At 46.9% G+C, this 19,068-nt stretch overlaps 1 protein-coding gene across 1 annotated transcript in view; it reads right to left on the bottom strand.

Moving 5' to 3' along the window:
• Positions 1–19,068, bottom strand: part of PHF12 (PHD finger protein 12) — a 39,917-nt gene that overhangs the window by 2,494 nt on the left and 18,355 nt on the right. The window contains exons 3-12 of the mRNA XM_060081500.1: positions 15,839–15,911; positions 12,804–13,197; positions 11,513–11,633; positions 10,169–10,301; positions 7,954–8,118; positions 5,171–5,329; positions 3,757–4,552; positions 2,439–2,564; positions 1,577–1,720; positions 585–683 (exon numbers count right to left, since the gene is read on the bottom strand). Coding sequence (XP_059937483.1) covers positions 585–683; positions 1,577–1,720; positions 2,439–2,564; positions 3,757–4,552; positions 5,171–5,329; positions 7,954–8,118; positions 10,169–10,301; positions 11,513–11,633; positions 12,804–13,197; positions 15,839–15,911 — 2,210 coding nt within the window. The remainder of the gene's footprint in view (positions 1–584; positions 684–1,576; positions 1,721–2,438; positions 2,565–3,756; positions 4,553–5,170; positions 5,330–7,953; positions 8,119–10,168; positions 10,302–11,512; positions 11,634–12,803; positions 13,198–15,838; positions 15,912–19,068) is intronic.

The following is a 19,068-nucleotide window of genomic DNA, read 5'->3' as shown; positions in this document are numbered from 1 at the left end:
TTTGCACAAAAACTGATCTCTTCTAATCCCCTTAAAGAACAGCTGTCCCCGCCAGCTCATCTGCTTTAGAACACGTGCTGTTGCCCAGAGGGGAGCAGTGAGCTACTGAAGAGGATGGGGTATTTCTAGGAGAGCACAAGATGGGGTGCAGGGCCCATAAACCGTATCATCTGAAAGAAATGGAAAGTTCCAGGCTAAGGGCTCATCTGTCCCTCCACACAAGATGTAGGGCTAACCAAGTAAGTGTTAGATATGTGTGAGCCCCATCACTTTTTCAAAGATCTCCAGGGACAAAGCATCTGCCCTCTCCTCAGGTATTTCCTGCAGGGTTTAAAATGCCTCACTGGGTGGCAGTCAGAGCTGACGTTCAGCCCTCCTGATGCCACACTGGGCACAAGGCAAAAGGGCCTGAAGCAGGGAAGACAAGCAGTTGATGGTCTCCTTTCTTAGTCCCTCTTGTCCGGACGTCTGCTGGGTTAAACCCGTCAGCCCTGGAGAGGGCTTCCCTCCCTTTCTAGCCTCTGTGGGTAAGAGTATCAATCTTTAGGGCGGAACAGATTCAGCACCTCTCCCAGCTGGCTTACCTGTCCCGATGTAGAGGGTTCGATAGCACATGTTCACAGCTCCTCCCAACCCTAAGAGAGGGTAGAACACAGCTCGGGCCTGTACTTCCCTTCTCGGCACTACAAGGCAAACACAGGGATGTGACCATTCAGAAACAGAACCTGGGGCCCAAACATAAATCAACAGAACCTGGACCTTTGGCGATGGCCTGAAGAAAATAATCCCACTGGATGAGTCATCTTTCCAAACTCACATCTGACACTAGGCTGCTTCAGGGTGAGGCTTTCTCTCCCCACTTACAGCATTTCCCACATGGGTAATAAGAAGGACCATCTTTGAAGATGACCATATAATTCAAGGATGATAGTACTTGAAGCACCTGGGCTGCTTGTTGGTTTATCAAGGATATACCAACTGATACTATAGGGAGGCTGTGCAAAAAAAAAAAAAAAACCAGAAGGCACAGACCAATGCTTCTCTAATTTTGAATATGAATCACTAGGGTTCTTGTTAAAATGCAGATTCTGATTCCATAGGTCTGAGGTGGGGCCTGAGCTCTGCATTTCTAACAAGCTCTTAGGTGATGCTGATGCTACTGGTTTGGGGACCACCTTCTAAGCAGCAAGGCTTTTAATGGCTAATGCTCAAAGGGCTATCCTAAGCAGAGTTAACCTTTTGGGAAACTCTTCGAACTCAAATATTTGAGAGCAATCGAGCAGAAAGCACACCACAAACACCCACAGGCACTCGTAGCTGCTCTCTGTGTCTCAAAGAGGACGCGCATGAAAGAGTTACGGCAGACTTTCCCGAGTCTGACCTGAAAGCTGTGGTTGCCATCCTGTTTCTGCTTTCTGAGAAAAGAAACCACGGTGTTTTATTAAGCCCAGTAAAGGCATACATGGAGGACTGAGATACTGAAAGCTGAGATTCTCCATGGGGAGGAGATGGCTGTTCACACACACTGAGGGTAGATCTAACGGTGTGGTGTGGTGGCAGATATGGACATGCGCACCTTCTGTGTGGTGCCCTCCAGAAGCCAGCGGATGTGCCCCGACACTGCCCGGTGAAGCTTGGACCCGGGAGGGGAAAAGCTGATGTATTCTCTGCAAGGCCAGAAACTTGACCAGCTTCTCATCCAGCATATTTATCTCGATTTCTATTAACCAAAGAGAAAGATTAAAAAGCTGCTGAGGAGGAAATGGAATGCGGAAGTAGGTGAGCATCACAGAGCAACTATTTCAGCATTCCTAAAATCCAGCCAAGTGATTCTCTTAAACAACACAGAGTACAAAGTGGTACAAGGATCTGGAGCTGAGCACCTCACTAGCCATTTGCAGCGAGAGACAGACGCCAACGCAGCCTGTGCAGACGCCTCCTGCGGTGGGGTAGCTTAATGTTAGGTACAGCGGTCCTAGAAAGTGGAGCAAGACAAACCACTTGCCTGCCTGTGGGGGAGGGCCCAGATGTCTGACACTGAGGCTTGGATTTTCCACCCACCCTGTTCACAGAGATCAAGACCTGCCCCAGTTCTCCCTGACTCTGGGGATTTTTCACAGATGAGATCCCTCCTTTGGGAGCAAGGCTCCTCCTGGTTTTATTCTTCAAGTCCAGATGATCTGCCTAAAGTGATTTTCTTCTCTTCTCACTGGTTCAGCTTGGCTTTGCTCTCCCTTCGTCTCTGACTATGTGTACATGCACGTATGTAAGGCAGAAACAGGAGAAGGGGCTTTCTTTCCTACCCCACTCCCCCACCCACCTCCCAGCCCTCTGAGATCAGGCAGCCCTTCTGTCCCCTTTTCAACGAGCTGAATGCCGCACAGGGGCAGCACCTTCACCACAGCCGCTGGTGGCAGAGCAGCAGTTCGCTCACTCACCTCCATTGACATCCACAAATGCTCGAAGTGAGTTGGTGAGGTCCACCATGGCAGTAGAGTTGGCTGGGAAAGAGGGTACGGTTAAAGCGCTTCCTATGGATAACGTGCCGGGGCTGACCTTGCCATCTGGGGACGGAGCAGGAAGACTGTTACTTACGTCGCCTGAGGGAAACCCACCGGTCCAATCCCCCACTGCTGAGACAGGTCTGGATTTCGGACCCAAGGTGATGTTCCCTTCTTGATTCTCACCCCATAGGCTCTGGAACTCCTAGAGCTAAAAACGTGTGGTGAGGAAGGGCAGATGGAACGACAATGCACCCGGGCACGCAGGAGTCTCCAGAGCACCGAGAACAAGTGAGATCTACTGCTCTGGGGAACGTGGAGGGATAGCTGCATTCGCTGGGCCACGACTACCTCCCTGCCGCCTCTGCTCATTCAAGTAAGCGGTGCCCGCCTCTGCAATTCCTGCGTACTCAAGTTGGACTCACGGGGTGCAAAATCTATCCAGGTTGGTATTAAGAGGTAAACAGAACAGGAAAAGAGCCTGAGAGTAGGGGCCATCCTGGGACCAGGGGCCCCCATGCAGAGAAGTCACAGTCACCTGGTTACCGAGACTCCCAGCTGACTAGGAGGCCAGCTTCAGTTCAGACGGGAGAGACCACAGGGGGTTCCAGCAGCATCTGAAACCTGGTTCAGATGCTGGGGTCAGCAACCTTGAGGTCCTGAATGCTGACTGGGGACAGCTGAAAGAGCAGGTCTACACCAGGCCAAGTATGGATTAAGGGACTGCCTTTTGGAATGTGGCCCGAGGGCAAGCTTTTGGGCCAGACCAACATCTGCGGGCATCTGCACTCCCTGACGTGGAAATTCCTTCAAATGAGCTCTCTCTGAGAATCTGGATCAGGTGTGGATCTAGTTTCCGGTGTGGATCATGAAACACTGAAGCTATCACCCAGAACCTCAGGATGACCACAGTGGCTCCAGAGAGCATGCTGCTTTCCTCTAAGGTGAAGGAACAAAGCAGGCAGAAGACTAAGCCTGGAAGGTGTGGGACGGTGGAGTGAGAAGACCCAGGCCACAGTTCGAATCCTGCACTGACTTGGTAGGTTACCTTAAGGAAATCACTTTCAGAGCCTAAGCAGTCCCGCCTACAAAATAGGGACAAGTTAACATGTACTTTCTCTTCTATCATAGAAACAGGGGGAGGACAAATAGTACGGACATCAGAGTCCTCTGACATATTTACAGGGATACAAGTGTTTTTTGAATCTTAAGTCTTATTTGTCAGGAAGAGCATGAAAGGCTGAGCAGCACTCACCTGACGATGGCGCTGGTGAGCAGAATCGTTGGTTGGCTCCTGTGGCCAAGATACCATCTCCTGCTGCTTGGGGGGGAGTGAGCACCCGGGTGGCATTTGGGGGTGAGCCCAGTGGCCTTGAATCTGTCAACGGAGGTCCTATCTGTGATTGGACAGTCTTTCTTTGCAAAGTGCTGGTGTTCTCGATGCTGGCACAAGAGCTGGGAACGGAAGGGGGTAGGCTTGGGACCGGAACCAAACTCCTCTGGGGGCAAGAGCTGGGGCCAGTGGCATTCTCTGTCTTCACAATGATGCCGACGGTGTGGTTCTGAAGCCCCCCAGCCGCTGGTGGCGTGAGGGGCCGAGGCCAGCCTTGCCGGTGTGAGAGGCCTGGTAGGGGGGTGTTGGCGCCTGGAAGTCGCCGGGGGTCCGTGGAATCAGTGGGGCTGCTGTAGAGGTGTGGGCCATTGGCTTTCACCTCTGTGTTCACTGGCCCGTTGGCAGTCCCACAGGGGGCTTTCTTGGATTTTTCCGCACAAGAACTGCAGCTGATGTCCTCTAGGGTTGGGGGCTGGTGGGGTGGAGAGCAGCTCAGGGAATTCTGGGTGCTAAGCCCTGAGGGGCAGGACAAGGGGTAGTGGGAAGGTGTAGGTGCCTTGTCAGCTGTTTGCAGGGAGTTGGTGATTGAGCTGTCAGTCACAATAACAGGCTTAATATCAGCCTTCTCTGTCTGCTCAGAGTCCCAATGCGAAGGCATCTGCTTAGCAGATAAATGTTTCAATATGCTGCACTGGAGCGCAACAACACTACAGAGCCACTGCAACGGAAGGAGAGGAGAGGAGAGGAGGGTGAGAGGCCTGGGAGGCGCTGGTCCTTCCTGCCACAGCGGCCAGGGCTACAGCAGAGCTGACAAGCACTGTTTCCGAGGTCCCATCGCGAATGCCCAGAGAGGGTGTGCTTGACTCCTGAGAGGGTTCCATTTCCATTCCCAAGCAGGGCTTGCTGTTATACTCGGCAGGCAACACCCTGGTCAGCAGAGCTTGGGATTCCCGTTCTGACTCTGCCCCTAAGGCTCACCTTGTCACCAATATTGAGCAAGCGCCCAAGCACCTGCCGTGTGTCCAGCACTGTCACCTAACTTCTCTATAGGCCTACTGATCTGTTTCTACAAGACAGATTCGCCCGTCTCACAGCACACTGGGGGACTGATGGAGAGAAGCAGACCAGGTGACTGTGTAGTTCTCTTACTTGCCTCAGGATCTGAGCCAGAGGTTCTCTCTGGAACATTCAACTCAGGGGGCGGGGTGGTGGTGGGGGGCTCAGGGATGGGGAGGGTGGGGCTGCAGAAGATGGAGATGAGAATGACTTCCAATTAACAGCTGCGGCGAGGTGGAAGGAAGATTGGACTTGGAATCCCGGCCCTGCCTTCACTCACCTCTTGCTGCTCTGCCTGGGTGGCTAAGTGCTCAGAGTTCAAAAGGTGCGTCTGTGATTCCTCAGGGATCCCATTGCAGATCAGCTCCCCGTCCCGAATGGCCGCGGGTGCAATGAGAGGGGGTGGAAACTGGTACTGAGATTTGATAGCATCGGGAACCTGTTCAGGATAGATAGATAGAAGGAAGGAGAGGGTGATAGTGCCAACAGGCCCAGTGGATTCTGCCCTGGCCATGCTCTTCCGTTTGTGGTGCTGATGCCCAAGGGGAAATCATCCATTACGGTGTCCACCAAGGACAAGGAGGCCCAGTGCGCTGCTACTGCTCTGTACCTCCATTTCTTTGACTCTGACACACACACACACACACACACACACACAAGTCTGAGAAGGCACAGAACTGGAAAGAGCAGCCATATCTCCCACTTTTCTTCATCAAGGTCCAAGGGCCGCAGAAACTAGGCCTTCCGGCACGCTGCCTTGTGCTCGGGCCTGAAAAGTACAGGACGGCCACTGGGCAGGGCTTCAAATTGGTGCTCTAGGCTCTTATTGATCAGTATCAAATTTGAGAGATGAGTGAGCAGTATCTGAGAGATAAAAAGTTAAATGAGGTCACATTCACAGTGGAAATGCTCAGCGTGAGGCCCATCTCGTGATAAGCATTCAATCAATGTCAGTTTTCTTCATCCATTCATTCATGACTCACAAAACAATTGAAGACCTATTTGTTGCAAAAAGACAGAAGACACACTCTGAATCACACCACGTATGAATGAAAGAGCCATACAAGCAAAGAGTCATTCATACATTCAATCAACATTTATTGAGCGCCTCCTGAGTCTGGGCACTATGCCAAGTCCTAGAGGTCCAGAGATGAACAAAACTTAAGCCTTGCCCCCAAGGAGCTCACAGTCTAGTGGGGAGATAAGCACAGAAACATTACAATACAATGTAAATGGGTCCTAGAAGACAGGCATGTCTAAGGAGCTATAAAAAACAGAGAGCGCTTATTTCTGTCTGGGGGGCAGGAGCTTGGATTAGGGAAGATTTCATAGGAAGGCGGTATTTGAGCTGAGACTTTGAAGTTGAGGACAAACTTCCAGGCAGACAAAGGGGAACTAAAAGTAGGGGAGGTGGACTTGGAAAACATCTGAGAACCAACAGATTTGGTGACCAAGTCCTTACAGAGGATAAGGGAAGAAGAGCTGAACTTTGGTTTGAGGGACTGTGTAGAGATCACTGTCATTGACTGAAACAGGAGATACAAGAGGAAGAGCAGATTTGGAGGCAGAAGACTTTTGGTCTTGGGCAGGCTGAGACTGAGGTGTCTGTGGGATGGGCAGGCAGATACGAATCTAGGTATGACGAGAAAGGCACGGAACATGGAATTGAGAGTCATCACCACTAACAGTGGTGGCTGGTGCTACGGGCTTGTCTGAGGTCATCCAGGAATCGGGAGTGGAGGAATGGGGCAGTAGGCTAGCCTAAGGTTGGCCCTCAGGAAGAGAAGGGGTAGGGGGAAGAGGAACCCACAGCAAAGAGGAGATATGAAGCTCTCAGGTGATTTTGCCTGCACTGCTATACGTCAAGGATGAAGGCCAGTGTTCCAGAACAGAGCTGGAGCGGTTCCCTGCCACTGTCCTCTGGTACTACAGTCTTCATTTCACTCTCAAACTGTCTAAGAACAAAATGCTTTTCAGGTAACTCATACCCTTGGATTTTCCTCAAGAATAAGGAAACATTTAAAAAGGGGGAGGGGGCATCATAAAACAACAGGATTTTATCAAGGCCTCCTGGCCTGTTCACTTCAGCAGCCAGGCTTTCTTCCCAATCCACATGGTGAACCACACAGCTGAGATTACTCTTAGATGTTTAACTAAGGTATGAGGCACGTCACCTCCAATATACCCTACCCTCAACTGCAAATACCTTAATTTAACTTTGGAAAACTGGTGTTTCTACTGACGCATAAATACTTACACAGTTAAGAGTTTGTTATACAATTTTCAACAGTTAACATCTTGCTAGCGCTGACACCCAATGGAAGTGTGATGAGTGATTTTAAAGTGTGGCTGCCACCAAGTGGCCATATTTGAGAATTGCTGTTTTCCATTGGTGCATGGGGCTGTCTGCAGGATTATTTCAAAAGAGAAAAATCAAGTTCACATTCAGGTATATAGTGCTGCGCTCTCTAGGTTAAATGAATGAGACCGAATGGTTTATGAGAGCCTCAATACTACCAAATGCTTTTCAATGAAGGAAATACTCCTGTCCCTCTCTGTGGACACACTTTTAGCAGCTGTCAAATGCACACAAATGTGAGGCTGTACCAGTGTCACAATTTTTTGAGTATTGGTGATACATTAACAGCAGCCTGGAAAAATGGATAGTTCCTCACCTTCCATAAGGCCTTCTGCTTAATCACCCCCACCTTCCCCTCACCCAACAGCTGTAGGAAAGGGGCCATCTAACAGAAACAGATGGAATGAGTGCCAGGCAAGGGGCAGTAAAAGCAGAGCACACCTAAATTTGTTGGGAGGAGCTAAAAGGGCACTTATCCTCAGGAGAACTAGAAACCTGGCCGAGTTTGAAGGCCCACTTGGGGGTTTCCTGACCACCATCCCCAAGTATTAAAATGATGGTCACATTCATTACTTGCTAAGACACCACAGACAGATCTCAGGGGCTTCAGTCTCCCCATCTGTAAAACTGGGACCATGATCCTCTGTCTACCCCAGGAAGGCAATCGGAGACCACCATCCTGCCTGCACCAGGTTGTGACTCACCTTCAAGCTTCTCCTTTTGACCGACTGGAGCACGCGGCGGTTAGGAGGGTGCTTCTTGTGGATTCGGTTCAGGAAGTCCACTTTGACAACGTGCTGTGAAATGGTGTCCTGGAAACGGTCAAACACCTGGCACCGATTGCTCAGCGTCATGTTCTTCTGGTTCAGCTAGGGACAGAGCAAACACACTCCTGCAGTGAAGTCCAGAATGCATTCCCCTCCCAATTAACTCTATTCTCTACTTTTAAACAAGAGGAAGCCCTGGGCCAAATGGGCTCCTTCTGTCAGGTGCTGGTATGTCAACACTCCCGTCAGAGGGCCAGGGAACATGGCTGAGACGTTCTCCCTTAACCCTGCCCAGTCCAGCCTAGTTCCTACTCCCTGGGGAGGCTTGAGGGGTACAAGAATAGGGAATTAGCCAAGAAGTGCCCTTCCAAATTCAGCCTCTGACAGTCGTCTATCCAGCATATAGGGTTCAGAGGAGATGCAGGCCTTGGCCCTAGAGCGCTCCAGACTCCCCTCCTAGCAAGGGATTTTCTCCCACCAGAAGCAAGACTGTTTCCTGTATGGGAGCTTGGCTGACAGGTGAGATCAGCACCAGAATACTGTGTCTCCTGCCCTACTCCTCCTCCACGGTACTAGGGAACATTAGTGAACCCATCTGGATACCAGAGCCTTGCTCTACAGCAGGCAGAAAACCTTGGACTGCTCTCAGAGGCCATAAGGAGGGAAGAAAAGTTTGTGCAGCTGCATAGAGAAGGCATAAAGAAACGATGCCTCTTTTGCTCTTCTACATCTGGTCCCCTACACATTAACTAAAAGAAAAGGGGACTTCCTTGGTGGTCCAGTGGTTAAGAACCCGCCTTCCAATGTAGGGGACGCGGGTTCCATCCCTGGTGGGGGAACTAAGATCCCACATGTCGCGGGGCAACTAAGCCTGTGCACTCTAGAGCCAGCCTGCCACAACTAAGACCCAATGCAGCCAAATAAATAAATGTTAAAAAAAAAAAAAAAAAAGATCTATGTGGCAGCTTCCTACCTAGTACATTAGGAAAAACCCCTAAGTGGCTAATAAAAAGTCACCCAATTAATAATTTCTCATCTGCTGGAAAGCTGCTCTTACAGATTCATATTTGGGTTGACTGCTCATGGTTGGTTTTTTCTGGTTCAGCAAGAGGCAAAACAAGACCACTGAGCCTCGCAGAGAGGCTTCCTCCTACGTAAACTTTTCTGAGTGGCATTAGTCAAACGAAGAGGGCCAAACAAACCTTTTCTCCCTACGTTCAAGTCTATAACTGAAGTTCCTCTCGGTGCAAAGTGGACAGCACACCGTCACGCTGAAGGCAAGCAGTCATCCCATGGTTATCATCATCTGATGGACAATGCCTTAAGCAATTACCCTTTAATTTGGAAAGACTGCTCTTATAAGGGAGCTGCTCTGCCTGAGGCCCTCTCCCATTCAACCTTCTGAGTGACCGTGCCTATCAGGAAATGTCCTAAACCTCTTTTGGAGATAGCAAATTACAGTTCTATTCTAGCCTCGGGAAGCAGTCTGGAAAAATGTAACCAAACCTCCTGGGAGATAAGATAATAGCACCCTCATACCATTCATTCATTCATTCAACAACTTACTTACTGAACACCTATTATGGGCCATGACAAGGTCTTTGTAAAGAAAGAAGAGAAGGGCAAGAGCCTCATTTGGTGCGTAGGACACATAAGGTGTTCAATAAGTGGTTGACTGTCTGGAATACCGTTATCTGTGTCAATTCTTCAGTTCTCCAAAGTTACTGGGTAGTTAACTGCCAGTGCTACGAGAATAAATATTTTAGAATTTTCTTAGTTTGTTCCCTCTAAAAACAAGAAGCAAGAAGAATGGAAGAGCATTTATTTGCATAAGGTTGGGTCTAATGCACTCCCCCTTTTAGGGCTGTAAAACCAACTGCTTAATTCATTACAGAGGAAATTATTCACGAACAGCCAAGCGCTAGTGGGTTAAGTCTGTCCGTGCGACTGAAACAAGGCATTGTGGGAAAAGGCTAAATGCACAGCTGAGGCATGTCAGAGTAATCAGAACTGAGCAGGATGGTTTGCAGAAACCCGTGTCTGAGAGACTAAAGTGAACTCTGGTACAAAGCTGACTACACTAGGCTTCCCACTGAATCAGTCCATGCCCCAGCTGTGCCCACAGAGGACTGAAGGACACTGCTGTGCTTACCACCACATGTTCGATGTGATTCGGACACATCCATCTGCCCAGGGGCATGGCAGTGAGCGGTGGCTCGAGGCAGTCCATGTGGAACAGGAGGGGGCAATAGTCACACTGGATAAGAGGGGCCACGCGACAACTCCTGCAAAAAAGAGATACAGGCCATTTCTATGGCAAGGTGGGAGAATTCAAACCAACTCTGCACCGTGGAACAGCTGGCCTTCCTTAATCCTAACAATGTGCTCCCACACCCTCCTCCCCAATAATCCCGTTACATTCAGGAAGATGGATGAAGTTGGGGGCTACCACCAGGCTCCTCATTATTCTCTCTTCTAAGAGGGACGTGGAGAAGTGAATTTTTTTGGAGTAGAGAGCTAAAGTGGTTGTCACAGCAGGAGTGATCAGTGCTTGGTACCCACTGCGGGAAGACAGCCAACCCCGCTCTGATCTTTCTACTCCTTAAAGGAAAGCAACTACCTCAGTTTAAAAACAAACAAAAAAACCACTAGCAACCTTTCCAGAGCCTTATACTACAAGAGGAAAAGATTTCTCTTCCACATGAAGCACTCAGCAAAACTGACAACCAGAGAGTTGTGCTGGAAAAATGATTGTGTAATGTATTCGTGTAAGCATAGATCAAGGGAGGGCACGTAAGCTAATGCCAATTATGATTTGTAATTACGATACTCAGTGAGTCCTTAAGCTATTCTGGAGACACAGTTTGGGCGTGGCTCAGAGTTCTGCTGCTTTACTATCTGGTTCCCTATAGCTTTTGCTGTGGAACATTTCTTTTTGATAGCTATTTTCTCCTGCTATCCTGCCCTTCTAACACATCCAAGTCCAGCTTCAGTAACTGAAGCAGCTGGTTCCTGTCACTGAGGAGATCCTATTTGAAGGGAACCAGCGTCCCAGGGAAGCTACAACTGGGGCAGCCTAGAGGCTTTTGGAAGTCATCCAGTCTGATGCATACCAGCTAGTATGGATATTTGTACTACTTTAAAATTCATCTTTAGTGCTTTAAAAATCATTTGCCTTTTCCAGGGATGTGTGTCTCTGCTGGCCACAGTTCTTCCTGCTAGCCAGTCTAAATATCTCATGCTTCATTTTAAGTCCAACTCCTCTCGTTCTAGCCTCTATAAACACGGTTTACAGTACTTCTGCACCGTGATTCTTCACGAATTCTTTGTTACAACATTCAAGGCTCTGGTCAATTAGTCACTCAGTCTCTCTGTACTCATACCATCAGAATACGGGTTATCTATATTTAACACACATGGTTTGGAAGAGACAATAGAAGAGAGAAAAACATTTGCTAAATATGAGGAAGAGCCTCTTGCTATGGAAGAAAAATACCTGTTACACGTGAAACAGACTTTGACTGGTAAGGGAACAAGACCATTGTGATCTAACTCATGCTGTGTCTTCTTAACGTTTTTCCCTGTGGTTTCCTCCTTTCTTCTCCTCTTGCTAGAACCTAGAAGAGAAATTGGTGGTGTTGAATTTTCCCTGATGGAGAGTTCCTAGTTTGGGATATGGAAACAACAATAAGTCCGAGGAACAGGTCTTAGTAAAAGCATGTGTCATGGCCTGGACATGCATCTCTTTCTGAAGCCCCCTGGGCTGGTTTCAAGTGAGAAAAAGAATGAGAAAGGAGGAAAAGGGAGATATAAGTCAGAACTAAGATCACAAGTCACTTGCTCTATGGCAGAAACACATCTAAATGTTTTGCAGACAAGAAGTGGTCAGAAACCTAGGTTAGGTACTGGTGACTTAAGAAATAGAAATGCCCAGGTCAAATGGTCAATAAAGACTGTTCTGTGAAGGCGGCTGAGGAAAAGAGTATAATTTTACTGCATTTTTATAGAAAGTAGAAAAGCTTTGAGTCTGTATGCATCCTACTGACCAGCAGGTTTCTTAAGCCTGCCAATTTCACTTTCTCTGGGAAGAAAATAAGATCTAGATGCTTTGTGGTATCAAGTAGAAGCCATGAGTTGATTTAAAAAAAAAAGGGAATGGAGGGCAATTTATAATATCCATCAAACTACAAGTGCATAGTTTAAAAACAATGTAAATGCATAGTTTTGACCCAGCAATTCTAGTATTAGTAATTTATCCTACTTATCCTACCGATACACTCACATGTATACACTCACATGTACACAATGACGTATTTACAAAATTATTTGTTGAAACAGTATCTGTGGTAACACCAGAAGCACAACCAGAATTTCCATTTATAGGAAATTGGTTAAATAAATTATGGTACATCTATATAATGAAATTCTAGGAGATACATAAGAACCAAACAGTGGTTATCTGTAAGGGGTAGGAGTGTAGAAACTAGGCAAATGGCAGGCGGGGATGGGTGTGAAATTTTTCATTGTAACCCTTTTTTTTTTTTTTTTTTTTGATTTTTGAACTATGTGTATGTATTACCTTTTTTGTTTTTTAAAGTGATACTGGGAAGGGTGGAAAATAGAAAACTGAGTAAGCATTGTAAACCTGCAAAGATCTCGAACCAAGAACAGGAACCTGAGACAGTGGCCACAGGGACAGTGACCTCACAGGCTGCACAGCCCTTTGGTTGGACAAGTGTCCTTTGGGGAAGCCAGGGTAGGGGAGAGGATATGACCGTCTGGCTCACCTGGTAGTGCAGTGGTACAAGTCAGTTCATTGGGCAACTGAAATTGGGTGGGGTTCCGCTCCATGGCGGCAGCAATCAGCAGCTCAAAGGGGCGCCTTAGCTGGGGCTGCACGTAGTCCGGCTCTGCTGCCACTGGCTCCTCATCCACGTCGACGATGTCCTCGTCGACATCATTCTGCTCAGAGGTGGGGGTCTCTGTGCTGGCATTGGATGTGGGCGTGCCAGGCCGGCTGGCTCTCCTTTCTAGGATCCGGGCATGGGCAATGGCCTTGAGTTCAGTTTTGCTAGCTGATCTGTCCAACAAGTCAGTGTCGCTGCTGGGGGATGTAGTCCGTTTCCCAGATTTGTCCACCAGTCCATTGACGTGGCCCAGCTCCTTTTTCTGCTCTCGTTTCTGTGCAAATAAACAGGTGGGCCCATCATACAAAGTGACACAAAATAGAAAGAGATGGATGCTACAAAGTCCTGCTAGACCACTAACCAAAATCACGGAAGTCTCTAATATCAGAGACTCATCCACCTGGGTGGGGACTTGGAACACTGGTCTGTTAAAGTTGACAAAACTATAGCTGAACTAAACTAAAGCTGGCAAAACCACTGCAGCAGGGAATCACCAAAAAGTACAAAAGTTAGAAACAATTTTACAAACCACACATCATATGATACACAGTATCTGTACACGAGGTGGGGGGGGGTAAAGGGATAAAACGTTAATTCAGTGAGAATAAACTTAGACTAAGTGAGGACAGTGAGAATAACGTAGAGAATCAAGGAGAGCACTGTTGTTTGCCTCGGAGTGCCCTGAATGGTTTTAAGAACTTTGCTCAAAATACGGAAAAACCTGCAGAAGCAAAGGTAAAAAGTAAAACAGGCAAGCAGAGCTCCCTGTCTAGGGAGGTTGGGTGCTGACTTGCAAGGCAGCCACACCACAAGGTGGAAGGGTGGTGTGTGGAGGGCAGTGATCCAGCAATCATGGCGTCCAAGAATGGTGGCTTTCAATGTCTCAAGTTTAACTAGAACTCTGACAGTGACACTGTTTGAATGGAAAGGTGGGGACATGGAAAAAGATTAAGTGTACAGAGTAGGACTGAATGACTGATAATACATTTTCCTCCAGGGCTCCAAATAGAGTGGTCAAATGAAGGTTTAGCACTGGTCTCCAGTCAGGAGACCTGGGATCTTGTCTCAGTTCTGCCACTGATTCCCTATGACCTTAGGTGACTCAGGCCGGAGGGCAGGAATTCCTCTATGTGTAAAGTGAGACTAGTAAGACTTTTCTTCTCCTCCTCTCAGGGATACGGTAGAGATAAAGAGCACCACATATATGAAAGGGATGGCTCTGAGTTGGGGGAAGATCTAGCCTCCACTAGGAATAAGACCTGAACATCAGAGGTTGATGAGGCCCACAGGATGTATCATTTCAATCCACTTCACTGTAACTGCAGGAGGCCAGAGGGCTGTAGAGGTGATGGTGCAAAAGGCAGTTTTGGCACTGGTAGGCACAGAGGACCATCTGAGAGCAGGTCAGAGTGGCATTTCAGGAAAAGCACACTCTGTAGAAAAAGGCATACTATAATATAATCCCCAGAAAGTAGCTCTGTTTCCAGAAAATTGATGAAGAAGTAATAGGGCTTTGGAGCGAAACAGAATTTGGTTCAAATCTTGGCTGTGTCCATTCCTTTGAGTACTTGGGTAAGTTCTACAATTGTGAACCTCAGTTTCTTCCTTTTAAAAAGGGAGAGGAAAAAAAAAAAAAGGAGAATATACCACCAGTACCCATAGTTGGCTGTATGGGCTAAATGAGATAACACATGTAAAAACCCAGCTATGATGAGCACTAAAACAATGTTAGTTCTTCTTCTTCACCCTCTCTTCCTGGCTTCATCTCTTCCGCCACAGCTGTTCCCAACCCTTTCAAGTCCAGCTTCTTTGAGTGGCAAGTTTCTGAAAGGCCTCCTGGCTGGCAGGTGCCTCTAACTGGCCCCACTCTAATCTAGCTGGGGACACACAGGTAGAGATCTTGGGAGGAGGACAAGCTGGAGGACACCCTGGTTTGTGGACTTCAAGAGATATTAAACTACAGCTGTGGTTAGGTGGTTGACTTGGCCTTGGCTTGCTTTAATAAGAACCCTATGCACACACTGAAGAATAAGGTCTGCCTAATTGTTTACCTTCTTCTTAAAGGCTGAAGACTGTTACGCACATAAACCACAATCTCTGAATCATCTCATCCTGTTTCTGTAACCAAGGAAGTAATCATTCATTGTGACATCATGTTGAGGGGCCAGGAAAAGAGGTGACGTCATAACAAAGGAAAGTTGCTCGGTGTATAATTAGTGTGGGGTGGAGGGTAGGGAGTGGTTTACAAGTCACAGTCAGATTCGAATCCACAGCCTATAATTTGAGGATTGGGTCTCTCATAATCTGGGTGGAAGCACACCTACTTCCTTTTTTGATAAGGGAGCATTTAGCTTTCGTACCCCACAGAAGTTCTCAAAGTAGAAAATTATGTTCTCGAAGCCAGTACTGAATTATCAAAGCTGAGGGAAGGGGAGCTAAAGAAAGGTTAGGCAACCTGGGGTACAAGTGGGTCCAAGTCCTCTCCACCCCACACACCTGGCCAAGCTTCTGGATACCAGCAACTTATTTGCCTTGGGGTGAGGGGAATCCTTTTTCTATCAAGCTGGAGAAGCACCTTCCTCTTCAGCCTCTTTCAGCCACTGGATATGGCTGCCACATTCAGGCCACTTATCAGGAGGTCTACAAGGAGATCAGACTACTCCTGTCACTAGTGAATGAACATGGCTCAGTAAATTAACACACCTTTTCTGCCCATTTCAGCAGCCCATGTTTGGATTTTAGGCCCTACTGGATTCTAAACAGTCACCATGGGGAGTGTGAGGGTGATTCCAGGGCTGGAAGAGACAAGAAGAAGGGACAAAAAATGCCTTCAGGGCCAAGCCGTCTTAGCTCTAGAATATCAGTGCTCTAGATCTGGCATCCTGAGCAAAGCCTTCAGAAAGCAGCATTATTACCTTTCGGCGAACAGTGCACCGGTGACACATCCACTCCCCAGGAGGCAACATCTCTTCACTCAGTGGAGGGTTACTGTGGGGAAAAGACAAGGGCAAGACTAAGTAACTAACCCTTTAATGCAGCAGGGAAAAGCCTAACTAGGTCTGACACAAAGCTGCGTGTCCCTCAACTCCTATTCTGGCCAGTCCTGCAGCACTGCTTGGGTTCTCTTACCCTTCAAAATGCTTACTTGGCATCATTTACAATAACCTAAGGAGTAAGCATCCCTTCCCATATCTTAGAAAGAGAAGCCAAATCCAAAGCTGTTAACACTGGGCTTACAGGGAAAGATATAATGAACTAGTTTGGAGCCTTGAAGAGTCATTCCCAAACTCTGCACCATGCTAATAAAATCACTGAGAGAGAGGTCCTCCACCATCTTTTTAAAGCCTGCCAGTTTAAGTCCAAGATCTTCCATCTGCTGTTCAAAGCCCTCTGTAAAATGGTCTCCTTCTATCTTCCCAGGCCCCTTTCGGGTTCTTTTTCTCCTAGTTAAACTGAAGACTTGCCATTTCTTCCTCTAGAACTCTTCCCCTTGAAAGCTATGCCTACCAAAACCCTAGTCATCCTGTAAGGCCTGCTTTAATCAGCCTATGGTAGATTAAAGATGCCTACAATTTTTTTGCTACTCCTTCCACCCAGAAGTAGTCCATTTCCTTCCTCTTGAATTGAGCTTGTCTTGTGACTTTTTTTTTTTTTGGCCACAGCTAGTGGCCAATGGGATCCTAGTTCCCTGACCAGGGATTGAACCTGAGCCCTCAGCAGTGAAACTGTGGAGTCCTAACCACTGGACCGCCAGGGAATTCCCTCTTGTGAGTTGTTTTGACCAACAGAATGCAGCAGAGGTGACAATGCTGTAACTTCCATGGCTGGGTCTGAAGAGACCTGCAGATTCCATTTTTACATGCTTGCAATGTTTCATCTCAGAGCCCTGCTCTCATGCTGAGCGGTCACATGGAGGAGACTTAAGGCACTCCAGTTAACTCCAAGCCAACAGCTAGCACAAACTACTGCTATGTGACTGAGTCATCCTGGTTCATGCCAGCTCAGTTGAGCCTCCAAATAACTGCAGTCCAGATAACAATGTGTACAGAAAAACCACCCAGCTGAGCCTAGTCAACATGCAGATTTGTGAGAGATAATAACTAGCGTCTATTTTAAGCCACTGAGTTTTGGGGTAGTTTGTTATTCAGCAATAGATAACTGAGCACACAGCTCCTCCATGTGCTCTTCCCAGATTACTCAGACAACCGTCTTCAGCTCTCCCTTGTGTGACAATTCTCTTACTTCTTTTATTAGAGGAACCAAGACAAGGACTGGATCTCTTCCCTCTTTGTATTTTTATAATATAGAGGTTGTACACACAGTAGTCACTCAGTAACTCAACACTGAATCAACATTACAGCTGTGTAGGGCTGGCCTTACTGCTCCTCCAGATCATTGATTTCCATTAAGGTTACACCAAGAACCATATGAAATTTTATTAAATTCTTAGGAGGGTCACATTTATAATGTCTATAAAGCAGTAGTTCTCAAAGTGTGGTCCCCAGACCAGCAGCATCAGCATCATCTGAGAACTTATTAGAAATGCAAATTCTGTTCGATAAGATACATGCTCCCCAATGTTCACAGCAGCACCATCTACAATAGCCAAGACATGGAAGCAACCTAAATGTTCATTGACAGGTGAATGGATAAAGAAAATGTGATATATATATACAATGGAATATTACTCAGCCATAAAAAAAGAATGAAATAATGCCATTTGCAGCTAAGTGAAGTAAGTCAGACGGAGAAAGACAAATATCCTATATCACTTACATGTGGAATCTAAAAAAAATGATACAAATGAACTCACTTAGAAGATAGAAAAAGACTTAACAGACATAGAAGACCAATTTATGGTTACTAAAGGGCATAGCATAGGGGGATGAGGGGTAGGGGAAGATAAATTAGGAGTCTGGGATTAAAATATACACAGTACTATATATAAAACAGGTAAACAACAAGGACCTACTGTATAGCCCAGGGAACTATACTCAACATCTTGTAATAACCTATAATGGAAAAGAATCTGAAAAAGAATATGTGTGTGTGTGTGTATCCACATGTATAACTGAATCACTTTGCTGTACACTTGAAACTAACACATTGTAAATTAACTATATTTCAATTAAAAAAAAAAAAGAAGAAATGCAAATTCTGAGACCCCACTCCAGGCCTACTGAATTAGAAATTCTGGGAGGGGGGCTCAGCAATTCATGTTTAACAAGTTCTCCTGGTGATTCTGCTCAATACCAAAGTTTGAAAACCACTGCTATACAGAATAAGGCTACATTTATGCTTAAGAAATGCCTACATTTGGTTCCTGGGAGTCACCTACTTGGAATGGTATGGAGGAAATTTTTTTTTTCAAAATACTTGAGAAATGCTAAAAAAAATTATATATATATATATATATATGGACTATGAATATATAAGGACTCTCCCTTAAGTCCCAGGCCTTAATGCTAGGCTGCTTTACCGTTTCTACCTAAAACAGCACTTGGCTTGACAAATTTTCCTAGCTCCTACTTTGCCAATGCATCCCTGGAGCCCTGAGCATACATGTCAGGATGTCCACCAAGCCCTCACAGCTCATTGCTTCCTATCCTCTGTTTCCTTGGTGGAATCTCAGGAGGATCCTTACCAGGAAGCATAAAACTGGAGGCACATTGGCCTACTGGGACAGGTCTTCAAGCCCTGGAGGACCACAAGTGAATGTCACCTGTAAAGTCTTCCCTAGTTCTCTCCAATATATTTCTGCATAGGCCATATCCAAACAAATGAAATGCATGCATGTAATTTACAAGGGCCTGCAGACTCTGCTATGCTTCAGCAGCTGTCATATTAAAACTAATCCTGAAAAGGCTGCCATTTCTCATTCTGTTTTTCATCATTTCATCTGCCTACTGACTTTGTGTTTTGTACCAAGATACCCTACACCAAACATGTAAAGCACAGAAGGGTGAGGCAAGGTGGCAGTGGCTTAGATCTTTTACCAAGATGTGAATGGCCCCCTGGCCACCCTTCCTGCCCTCCTCAATCTATTTCCAACCCTGCTGGCAGAATAATTCTGCCACAATTCTGATCACATCAGTCTCCTTATTAAAAAGCCCTTCAATATTGCCCTTACCCCGTCAGGACAAAG

This window comes from Mesoplodon densirostris, chromosome 18 (assembly GCF_025265405.1).
Source record: "Mesoplodon densirostris isolate mMesDen1 chromosome 18, mMesDen1 primary haplotype, whole genome shotgun sequence".
Taxonomy (NCBI): Eukaryota; Metazoa; Chordata; class Mammalia; order Artiodactyla; family Ziphiidae; genus Mesoplodon; species Mesoplodon densirostris.
Note: the sequence above shows the minus strand (reverse complement) of the source record. Positions and strands in the feature narration are given on the sequence as shown.